The 12,611-nt window shown below is 28.4% G+C and overlaps 2 protein-coding genes across 2 annotated transcripts; one reads left to right on the top strand and one right to left on the bottom strand.

Annotated features, from left to right (window-relative positions):
- Nucleotides 1-336: 336 nt before the first annotated feature.
- On the top strand, nt 337-714 carry LOC149161629 (secreted RxLR effector protein 161-like). Its single transcript, XM_089434946.1, has one exon. The coding sequence runs from the start codon at nt 337-339 to the stop codon at nt 712-714; it is 378 nt and encodes a 125-aa protein (XP_089291072.1).
- A 9,425-nt stretch (nt 715-10,139) lies between these two features.
- On the bottom strand, nt 10,140-10,718 carry LOC149161628 (RING-H2 finger protein ATL60-like). The gene has a single exon (XM_089434945.1). The coding sequence runs from the start codon at nt 10,716-10,718 to the stop codon at nt 10,140-10,142; it is 579 nt and encodes a 192-aa protein (XP_089291071.1).
- Between the last annotated feature and the right edge of the window lie 1,893 nt (nt 10,719-12,611).

Genomic DNA, 12,611 nt, shown 5'->3' with positions numbered 1-12,611 from the left:
GATTAACATTTAGTCTGCAAATTAAAGAAGGCTTTATATGGACTAAAACAGGCTCCCAGATCTTGGTATGACAAAATAGGTTCATTCTTTCTTAGGCATGGGTATATAAGGAGAAAAAATGACCCTAACTCGTATAGTGTGTATGATGATGAGGGGCGGACTATATTGATTTCTTTGTATGTTGATGATCTGATTATGACAGGAAATGCAAACAAATCAAGCACCAATTATCACAAATGTTCGAATACTGTTTTGGGATTAGAAGTCCGAAGAGATTCAAGCCAGACTTTCTTGTCCCAAGGTAAGTATGTCAAGATTTTGTTGAAAAAGTTTAAAATGGATCAGTGTAAGGCTTCATTTGTACCACTACAGCAGAATAAGAAATTACAGGTTAATGACGGTTCAAAAGAGGCAGACGTAACGTTGTATAAAAAGATGGTTGGGAGTCTCATCTATTTGACTACAACTATGCTTGATCTGGCTTATGCAGTTAGTGTATTGAGCCAGTATATGTCTCAGCCTCATGAGAACCATTGGATTGTAGCAAAAGGAGTGCTAAGGTATCTACAAGGAACCTTAGATTTTGGCATTTTATATTCTGATTCATTTGATGTTAGATTGGCAGGATCTACAGACTCTGGCTGGGTAGGAAACTTGGACGATCGAGGATCCATTATAGGATATGCCTTCAACATTGGATCCAAGGTCGTTTAATGGTGTAGTACAAAGCAACATACTGTAGCCTTATCCTCGGCAGAAGCAGAATATCAAGCCATGTGTGCAACAGTATGTGAAGCAATTTGATTACGAAGACTTCTCCAAGATGTAGGGGAAGAGCGAACAGAAGCCATGGTTATCAAATGTGATAATCAAAGTTCTATCAAACTTGCTTATAATACGTTGTTCCATAAAAACACCAAGCACATAGATACATAATTTCATTTTGTCAGGGAAAAAGTCACTGAAAGGAAATATGTGTTGAATACTATTATTTAGGTGATAATGTAGTTGATTATTGACTAGGCCTCTGGGTAGAATCAAGTTATAATTGTTTAGGGAAATGTTTGGAATACTTGTGAAACCCTTTCTCCATTAAGAGGGAGTGTTTAAGATAATGGAAAATATCTAAATCTGGAGAGATTCGGTTCACTAGAGCCTTATTCTTAGGCAACTATGCTAACATCCCTAGATGTGTGAACACTATATATAATTTGGATTGTAAGGTAATTTTATGTAGAGCATTGTACTAGAGACAATCTCCAGGAGGAGCTCCTCACCTGTGAGTTGTCCACTTAATTAATAGAGTTGATTCTTGAATTTGTTTAACAATTTAGTTTCTAGTTGTTAAATATACCCGATAAATTGATTAGTCAAGTTTTTACTATTTTAGATCTTATTTATTTGTTTAATACACAAAAATAAGGAAAATTAAGAAAGTTTATAGTGTAATTTAGTTTTTAGTTGTTTTTGTTTTTATATATTTTTCTATCATTGTTCAAAGAAATTTGAAATTTGATACAGATTTTTTGAATCACTAAATTCAAATTATATAAATTATATAGTTAATTTTTTTTATACAATTTACTCATAAATATTTACATGAATACATCTTTGTCCTCCATTTATTAAAAACAAAAGATACATGTTTTCTATATCTTTGTCTTCCATTTATTTAAAAAAAGATACATGTTGTAATATATATTTTAATTCGAAGAAATATAAAAATTTAAAAATAAAATAAATGGTGTAGTTTATTCATATCAAGAGTAAAAGATTTAGATATAAAATAATTATTTAAGTGTTAATAATTTAATTGTAATTAAATAAGTTAATTTTGTTGAAATATTTGTTGGGTTTATGAATGGTCAAATTTGATAAGTTTAAATACACTTTGTCAAAAAATAATTATTATTTTTATAATTTTAATTTAATTTTAAGAAATGGTAAGGATTTAATTTCTATTAAATATTTTAGAATATTTATAATAGTATACATAATTTAAATGGTGAAATTTATTTGCATAATAGAAAATGTTATTTGATTATAAAATTTAGCTTTGTGATATATTAATTAATTTTTATTGGAGGTTAGTTTAAAGCATATAAATTTTGATATTTTTCTAGTCTTTTTTTTATGAGTTTTTGTTAAGTTTGACAAAAAAAATTGTTATAATGAGAGACTTTAGTTGTTAAATGTGTACAAATTGTTTCCAGCTTTTTAGGAACTCTAAATCCATTTATAGATTCAAAATGCATTTCTAAAAATAAAACATAGTCATTTCACTGATTTTATGTTATTTTTTTCAATATAATTTATGATTCTCGAAAATATGTAACCCTACATTCACGAAATAATTGTGCCAACTAAATCCACTCAAAAAAAACTACCTAAAAAATTACTTCTGGCCAACTCAACCACAAAAGTTGACCCTTCGTTACCGAGACTCGTTTTAACACATCCGTTTAATAAACATTATATATAGAATTTCTTTAATGTAATGACCCCAAACAATACACAGTTATGGCAATATAAACATTATTATTATTAACATATTATGAATGATTCGTAAGCACAAAAGGACAAGTACTTTACGTACTTTGATAAATTAGACTAAGTTTGATGGGATATGGTTGTACACAGTAATGAATTTCAACATTAAATCATTTCCGAGAGTTTAAATGCATTGGGGAAAGTCGCTGGCCGCACCAAATGGGATTCCTGCCATGGTGCGGATGTGTATTTACTCTCTGATGTTCAGGGCGTGGTGGCTACCTGAAAGTTACCCATCTGTCCATATTCAAACGCTAATGCTCGGGATCTGACTCCTCCATGAATGGTTCTCCATGGCTCGCTGGATCGAACGGTCCACAAGATGTCTGGCACTCTTTTCTCGTCACTGTGGTTTCATTTGGTTATTGTTTGGCTTCGAGGGTTTATGGATCTCATCTGTTCTTGGGGTGTTTGCTCCCCCTTGTAGATCTGGTTCTCTATTCTTGGGTGTTCTTGGGTGTTTGCTCTCGCTTGTAGATCTGGTTCATCGAGATCTTCTTTCCTTGTTCTCAAATCTGGATAATACGTTGAAGGTTCTAAAACTGCTTCAATGCCCTCGAACAAAATTGGCAGAGGCAGGGCTTGCAAGCATCCTTTCCATAGGTAAAAGCTTAAGGTTTTATCCGTATTTTCAATTCCCTTAAGAGTTAGTATCATCTTTACATGTTTCGATTCTTTCTCTTATTCTAACACCACCTCTCTATTTTGGTGTAAGACAAAGATTCCTTAGACATGAGTTTGGCTTCGACAAAAATCTTCAACCAACTTCAATGTTTGTGACCACCCCTAAGTATTCTGACTTACTTCAGATGTTTCTTAGGTTAGGGTTTTCTTAGGTCATTGTTTTATGACCATGTTGTCAAGTCTATAAGAATGTGTTAGTTGTTTAAATAGGATTTTCGAGGCCGCTGGAGCCGAGGTTCCACGGATAGGTTTTGTTTTCTTAGAATTTTATTTAAGGCTTAAGATAAACCTTACGGCTTCGGCTGAGTGTGGAATATTTTGGCACTTTATTCAGGCTCACCGCCTTTATTGGTAATCTATATATATTATGGACAATTAAATTTGTGTGAATGGAACTTATCGATGGAGTAGAATGTGTTAGCTATTTAAATAGGATTTTGAAGGCCGTGGGAACCGAGGTTCCATGGTTAGGTTTTGTTGGCTTAGAATTTTATTTAAGGATTAAGATAAACCTTATTAGTAATCTATATATATTTTGGACAATTAAATTTATGTGAATGGAACTTATCGATGGAGTATTACTTTTGAGGCGAGGGTTTTCACATTCTATTTGCAAGGTTTAGATTGTTTTTCCATGTTTATTCGAGGGTTTTCACATTCTATTGGCAAGGTTTAGATTGTTTTTCCATGTTTATTCAATTCTAAGTTTTGGAATATTGTAAGTTATTTTTTCTAATTTACACTAGCTCTATATAAATTCTTGCTGCTTGTTAGAAAGAAAAAGGGAAAACCTTCTTGATAGTTCCTTTAGAAGCTCGAAATGCTAGAGTTTTTGCTATCTAGTTAGGACTTAAACTTCTTATTTATTGGTTAGGGCTCTAATTTCTTAAAAATTCTTATTTATTTGTGAGTTATATTTTCTCTGTTTTCTCTATTTGTAGCCGTGAGGCTTTGTTTAATTAGATAAGGGGTTTGCTATCCATCAATTTGATTATAATACATGTAATTGATTTTGGTACCATATTCGTGAACCATTTTGAACATGATGGTCTGCAGCATAATTGTTCTCTTTTTGGTTTGAGAGAAATTCCTTCAATTAACTGCTTCTCCTGATTTAAACAAACAGAGGTTTTACCTGATCTGATATAATGTTAGCAATGTCTCATGTTACAGAATTTTGTCATTTGCCAATTTTACTTCATGTTACAAGAATTTTGTCATTTTCCAAATGTACTTCTACTTCTAAGTTTTGTAATAATGTTATTGATATTCCTTGATAGTTCTTTCTGTAATTATAAAGAGGGTTTTCCTCCAGTTTACTATTATTGCTCTACTTTTACTCTTCGATGAAATATTTCAGAATAAAAAAAAATAATAAGAAAACTATGTCTTACTTTAAGGAATAGGAAACCTGTCTATAATCTTTTCAACAATTATTTACAAATATTATCTCTTAACACAACCTGTGTGTCAAGCTAAAACTCAGAGAATGACTTATACAAGAAATTCTTTACTTATCTGTTTAAGTTAAAATTCAGAGAATGACTTATATAAGAAATTCACACAACCTAAAATTCAGAGAATGACTTATACAAGAAATTCTTTACTTATCTGTTTAAGTTAAAATTCAGAGAATGACTTATACAAGAAATTCTTTACTTATCCGTTTAAGTTAAAATTCAGAGAATGACTTATACAAGAAATTCTTTACTTATCTGTTTAAGTTGTTCAGGACTAAATCTAAAACAAGATCTGCCCTTTAATACAAGAAATTCTTTACTTATGTATTTAAGTTGTTTAGGACTGATTTATACAAGAAATTATTTACTTATTATTTTAAACAAGAAATTCTTTACTTATGTATTTAAGTTGTTTAGGACTGATTTATACAAGAAATTCTTTACTTATTAGTTTAAGTTGTTCAAGACTAAATCTAAAACAAGATCTGCACTTTAATACAAGAAATTCTTTACTTTACTTATCTGTTTAAGTTGTTCACGACTGAATATAAAACAAGATTTGCACTTTAATTTCCTCCCTCTGTGCTACCACTGACTTCAAGAGTTCCACTGACTTCAAGAGTTCTCTCTTTCCTCAGAGACCTTATCATAGGTTGCCTCACCCTTCACCACAATCTCCTTTTCTTCTCCTGATCTCAGATACCTCTATCATCTTGATCTTTTTAGTAAAAACACTCTAGGATTTAGTTTTGGAACATATAACTGTTTCCATAACTAATTACCTGGTAAAACAATATTTATCTTTGATACCTCTATCAGCTTGATCCTTTCAGTAAAAACACTTTAGGATTTAGTTTTGGAACATATAACTATTTCCATAACTAGTTACCTAATAAAATAATATTTATCTCAAATACCTCTATTATCTTGATCCTTTCAGTAAAAACACTCTAGGATTTAGTTTTAGAACATAACTGTTTCCATAATAATTACTTGGTAAAACAATATTTACCCATAACTACAAAAATAATTATTCCATAACTGACTTCCAAAAATGGTTTATAATTTTCCTTAAAAAAAATAACAACACTATATTTAGTTAAAATAAATAAATATTTAATTTTAATGAGAGATATTACAGATGTATTTAATTAACACTCAATAAACTGCTTTTCAATATTTGGTTTTACTAAAAGAAAAATAGACTCCAATTACCTGGTCGGGCCCGACACCCTGTCTCCACTTGGACTATAGATCACATTTTCCACATAATCATCGCAACAGGGCATACCGGGTTATCGTGTGGATCTCTAAGGTAGGCCATCTTCCCTTTTGATTAAAATTGGGTTAGATTTTCAGTAAAATAAAAATTGTGATCTTAATATTATAAAGAAAGATTTATATTAAAATTTGAAATTTATTAAATCTTCAGCAATATAAATTAAATAATATAAACAATTATTTTGAATATTTCCAGCAACTACATGTATTTCTTAATAACTCCAACTTATTCTAAATGGCATTCGTCTAAAATTCATCCGGAACCAACCAACTAATATTTAATATTTAATATATTGAAAATTATACCCATTGATTTGGTTGGTCAACATTTTAGTATTTCAAATCTTAGGTCTTTCAGTTAAGACATAACAAATAAAGAAAACTACAAAAGCTCGTACGAGTGAACTAGGATTTATTTTAAATTTATTTACTTTAATTTTATTTATTTTCGTCGTATTTAATTCCTTCGTATTAAAATAAAAAATTAAAATACACAGTTGAAATAGATGGTGAAAAGATTTTTAGTTAAAGTATTTTGTGACGAAATCTGATATTAGTGTGGTGGAGACTAGGTGTGATTCCTAAATGATTTTCGTGTGGTCAAGGTTACATATGATTTTAAGATGATTTTGACAGCTTAATTGTTCTTCGGTCAATCTTAGTCAAGCGAAAATGTGTAATAATTTTATGAATCTTTAATTTTATTTATATATATGTATTTTTTACATACAGTTTGACAATGACTTACAGCTTTGAATGTCCTAGATTTTTTATAATACTAAATCTATTTTTTCATTGAAAAATATATTTCCAACAACTAAAATTAAAGAACATGCTAAAACGTATACTATAGAATTCCAAACATTTTTCAAGTACTAATCTATATATGCATTGACGAAACATTTTCAATAATTATGAATAAAGAACATTTTCAATAGTTATGAATAAAGAACTTACCGAAATTTATACCTTCTAATTCTTGGGAAAGACATCTAATATACATTCAAAACCATGAGAGAAATATGGACTTATTGTATATTTGAAACCACAAAATAGAAATGAGTGTTGAAAAATTAATTGCCTATTAATGGAAAAGGAGTTGTATAATTTTTTAGCGGGTAGTAATCAATAATATCTTCATGTGTCAGCATTTCCAACCAATGAGTATATTTAGGGAAAGATAGAATATTATAAATGTGTATAAGATGGTACAAAATATTTTAGAATTTAAGGAAATTTGCAATATTAAACCATTGAACTTGGTTCTTGTTCACTAGATTTCAAAAAATTCTTAAAATACTCAACCAAATAAAATAAATTCAACAATTAAAAATGTTACAACAGAATTGAATATAATGAGCAACCTATTTAAAATAACAAAGACTCGCTATGCATAATAGCTTTTCTCTCCAATTTATCTTGGATGGTGGGCATCTCCTTCTTTCACCATCATTATTTTGAATATTGAATGAATTATTGGTAATTTACAAATCCTTAAATATTTAAAAATGTGAAATTATAAATATTTTTTTGTAAACTTCGCATGACTACATTTTCATCATATCCAATATATCCTCTGATCGAAAAAGTAACTTCACATCAAAGAGTTCTTTTAGAAATTGATTTTAATTTAATTTATTCAAATTCGAACATATATCTATATTTAAGATTATTTCGAGATTTAATTTGATTTAACATTTAAGATTATTTCGAGATTTAATTTGATTTAACTGGTATATATACCTGAACTTAAGGAAATTTTTAATTTGTTATTATATTTATAGATATTTTGAAATATACACTTAAATTTAAAACCAAATTTAAATTTGAAAATATTTTAACCATCTACATTCTAATTCTGACATATTCTGAGATCTTCCATCAAATTGAATTATTATAATAAATAAAACAAAAATAAACTTTTAAAATGTTTTACCAATTGCAATTGAAATAAAAATAAACATCTATGAAACACTCTTAATTCTCAAACCCAACCTGTTTTCCGAAATCGTGTAAAAAAAAAAAAAAATTGAAATAATTTGTCAACCGGGCTTATGTACAGAAAAAATCAACGTATTTTTAATCACAGTAAACCGTCAATAGCGTGATACTCTTAACGTTATATTGCAAATTAAGAACGCTTTTCTATTAGCAATACAAAGTATTTTTTTGGAGTTTGCGTCCTTCCCGTGTATTGTTTCGATATTTTCCTCAGCTCGTTATCAACTTTTAAACAATAAAACCCAGATTTCTTTCGCAATATTCTGTAAATTATGTATTAACAACCAACAGAAGTCACCATTTTGTAACAATAAGAAAACAATTTAAATGCAAACTGCAAAATATTCCCCAAAATACAAAATCCTGCAATAAACAACAAATAATGATTAAAAAATCAATTGTAATGGATGGCATTTGTCTTCACTATCCTAAACTGAAAATCTTCCCAGGAAATATGAAATCGAAAGTACTAGAAGAACATAAAAGAAAATATCTTTTTATTGTACTTAATAAAAGAGAAAAAACAAAAAATCAAATGTAATAAACAATATTTCTGTAGATTATATTAAACATAAGAGTTTTTCAAGAGTATCAAAGAAATATGAAATAGAAATAATTAGTATAGATGTATTTTTACTTTGGATCTAGCAAGTGCTGAGAGGGATCAAATATTCTCACTTTATACTATTTTGTATATCAGTGTATTTAATCCTTCTCGAGGCTTAGTAGATCCACAGTAAAGATGAATCTATGCTGGTTTAATTCCCCATTTAAATAGGTTACATTCCACGTGAATACCATGGGTCAATCCCATTGATTTTCAATACCACGGGTCAATACCATATGCCATCTTTATTTTTATTAATATTAACATTAGGGTTAATAATGTTTTTTTTTGCATGGTATTAATAATAATTTGACCCATTGTATTTGGCCTATGGTGGGTCAATACGATTAATTTTCAATACCATGGGTCAATACCATGTGCCATCTTTATTTATTTTAATATTAATATCAGGGTTAATAATGTTTTTTTTGAATGGTATTAATAATAATTTGGCCCATGGTATTAAAATGGTATTTGGCTTACAGCTTTCACCTAAATAAAACCTCTTTTTTGAGTCTTCGTGAATATAAAGAAGTTTATAGACTAAATATAAAAAGAGGTTTTATTTATTTACTATAATTTTATTTTCTTTATATTTTTTTATTTACCATACTTTTGGAGTAAGTATAAAAAAAGTTTTATTTATTTACCATAACTCCACTTTATTTATATTGATTTCTAAAATAAAAAATGTTAAATGTTAAATGTTTACATTTATATTTATGTTTACATATTTATGTGAGATGTACTCCATACTGGACTATATAACTATAGAACACCTCTAACTGCAACAAATAGTCAATAATATTTATTTTTATATAAAAAACAATTCATAATTTATTTTATATAAAACACTTAGCAAGTAATATAAACAATTATACCTTTAATCTCCTTAAAAATAGTTTATATATTCTTTTTAAATATTATTATTATTATTATTATTATTCTTAAAATATTAAATATTTTAGAAGATTATATTCTATACTTTGCCTATTTTCACAAAATTTGAATTTACATTTCATAAAATATAAAACTCTCACAAACCAAATAACTATAAAATTTTATGATAATAACCACTTAACTTGATTCCCATTAATTAAAAGAGATGAAGTGTAACGGAAAACCCTTTCTACAAATAAGTCTACAAAAATTAAAAAAGGTCTCTTCAGACTGTTCTGGAAGATTTTATTCGGTCATAAATATGCTAGGTTGAACCTTGAAATTGTTTTGTACCTTCTTCCATTGCAATTGTGTCAAAGGTTAACCAGAGGTAGTACGATTACCGGTTAACCTTGGCATGTGTTACTTCAGTATGTCAAAAATTCTTATTCAATGTTAGATTGTCTAAAAAAGAGCGCTAACAAAGGGTGGATCAAATGCAAAATTCAACCAGAACCCATTTGTGTTGCTTTTGAGGCAAAATTTACTCAGGTGTCCCATTAAAAAAGAAGGATAGAACGATACATCACAATTGAGATCATATAGTATGACTAATATGGTTCCTACAATCCACTGGCTCTATGCCGGACGATCGATTCTACATAGCAATCTCGAACCTATATATTTGGTGGGTTCTCCGGATCATAGTCTTCTTCAGAGTTTGCGGTCTGTCCTTCCTCCGAATTCAGATTGGGATGGATTCCTGAAGCCATTGGTGCGATTGTAGCCGAATCCTGCCCTATTCTAGCGGATCCCAAAACTGGTTGTTGGGGCTGAGCGCAGGTTCTGCAAAGGGGACAAGTGGAATGCGAGAAAAACCACATGTCGATACAGTCCACATGAAATCTATGTTTGCAATTGGGCAGAGTCCGGCCATTCTCATTCTCCTGCAACTCGCACAGACATATTGAACACTCTAACCGATCCGTGAAATTGTGTGATCGATACACAAACTTGGGCAGCGTCTCTAATACCGCAGAATCCAATCCCACATTGTGCAGCCTCTCCCGTTCTTCGGATCTCGCTCGGGCAAATGTAGCAGAGTTTACCCAAGTCCAAATCCATCTGCCATTAACGCATAATGAAATTACGAGTACAAGCAGAACAAGAAATATTTTGACAAAAATCATGATTTTGTCTAATTCGATCTGGCCATTATTGCCAGGCGTGTCGTTAAAACCACCGCCGGAGCTCATTGCCTTCCAAAAGGAACTGCTCTCTGCCCTCAAGCAACTTAGATGGGCTGCCCTCCCAAAAAGGGACACTGCCAGTGACTTTTTTCAATAGCAGCACCTACTTAAAAAGGCATATGGTTTTATGGTTTCGATAAACAGCTGGATCGTGCTGTTATTTCTTCTGATATTTCATTAAATTAATAACTATGTAAAAATTTTGTAAAATGATTTTTAAGGTTTTTTATGAATTGAAATTTTCATTATGAAAAATTGAAAAATTGAAATCCTGTAAAACGATTTTATTGTTTTGTATTAAATTTTCTCAATGGAAATTTGTTTTTAAAGTTATGAAAATTTGAAATTCTGTAAAATGATTTTATTACATTTTATTGTTTTGTATTAAATTTTCTCAATGGAAATTTGTTTTTAAAGTTATGAAAATTTGAAATTCTGTAAAATGATTTTATTGTTTTGTAATAAATTTTCTCAAATAAAGTTTGTTTTTAAAGCTTTTGTTAATATAAGGGTGATCATTGAATTTTTTTTAAATAATTATATTTATTAAAAAATTAATTAGACTAACTAATTACACTTGTGATGATTTTATTTAAATACATAATTTATTTCATTAAAAGAAAGGCAAAATATTTAACAAAATATTTTATTCTTTTAAAAAGTTGATATATATTTAATTTGTTTTTACCGATTGACTTTATTGTAATAATGAATACTTAAGTTTATTTATTTATTAATTTTGTTTTATTTAGAATATAATAAGTTAATAAACGAACAAATTTGTAAATAATTTTTTAAAACTGAGTAGAAAATATTATTTGATTATACTTTTTTTTTTAAATTTTATTAATTTTATTAATTCAATTTTGTGTGAATGTAATAGAAATCTTAATGCTTTTTGACATTTTATATAAGTTTTATTTAATTTTGGAAAAAAAAAATTGTTCCAATGATAAATTTTAGTTATTAAATGGACAGGGTTATAAGCTTTTCACTAGTTTTAAATTTGTTTATACATTTAAAATTTATTCAATATCGCGAAGAATTATATTATAATATCAAGACAAAAACAAGATTATAAAACAATTGAACATCTTTTTTAATTAATCAACATTATTGAAATTTTAATAAAAACAATAAATCAAAATAAATTTTTTATTTAAAAATACACTAATTAAAAATAATTACACTTTTGCACTTATTTACTCTCATTTCTTAAAATGTTGAATTCACTGTTTTAAAAATATATGTTTATTTTGAAAAAAGAAAAATCATCTTTTTAATTAATCTTTTTATTGAAATTTTAATAAAATAAATAAATCAAAATAATTTTTTATTAAAAAATATATTAGTTGAAAATAATTATTTTTTATACTTATTTACTTTTCTTTTTTTAAAATATATGATTATTTGAAAAAAAAAATATCACTCTTTAATTTTTTTGTAACACATTGTCCACACAATCCTCATCATTACATAGAGTAACTTTCAATAGAAGAATAATAAGTTGTATAACAATTCAAAATCACGATCTAAATTACTAATCTAGATTCCTCATTAACCATTAGATAGAATCCTCATCATTACATAGAGTAACTTTCAATAGAGGAATAATAAGTTGCATAACCATTAAAAATCACGCTTGTAGTATATTAACATAAAGTGTATGATGTAACCCTGCGTCCATTTAATTATTCCTTTAATCACATTAATTGATCACATAGTTGACATTATCAACATCTGATTATGCAATGAATCAACATCATCAAAATGACATAATAAACAATCAAATCATTGAACACCGATATACCCTGGAACCCTGTATGGTGAAAACTAGCAAACGTTTAATTTCAGTAAACGTTTAGTTTTATATTAAACGCTCATGAGGGTGTTCACCCA

The sequence above is a fragment of the Pinus tabuliformis genome, chromosome 5_2 (genome assembly GCF_031772625.1).
Source record: "Pinus tabuliformis cultivar Carrire ecotype Pingquan chromosome 5_2, CPIR1, whole genome shotgun sequence".
Classification (NCBI taxonomy): Eukaryota; Viridiplantae; Streptophyta; class Pinopsida; order Pinales; family Pinaceae; genus Pinus; species Pinus tabuliformis.
The sequence above is the reverse complement of the archived record's forward strand: the minus strand, read 5'-3'. Positions and strand labels throughout refer to the sequence as shown.

Bases quoted from the DNA above. Each gene is read 5' to 3' on its own strand.
- LOC149161629 (XM_089434946.1), top strand. From the start codon at position 337: ATGGATCAGTGTAAGGCTTCATTTGTACCACTACAGCAGAATAAGAAA.
- LOC149161628 (XM_089434945.1), bottom strand. From the start codon at position 10,718: ATGAGCTCCGGCGGTGGTTTTAACGACACGCCTGGCAATAATGGCCAG.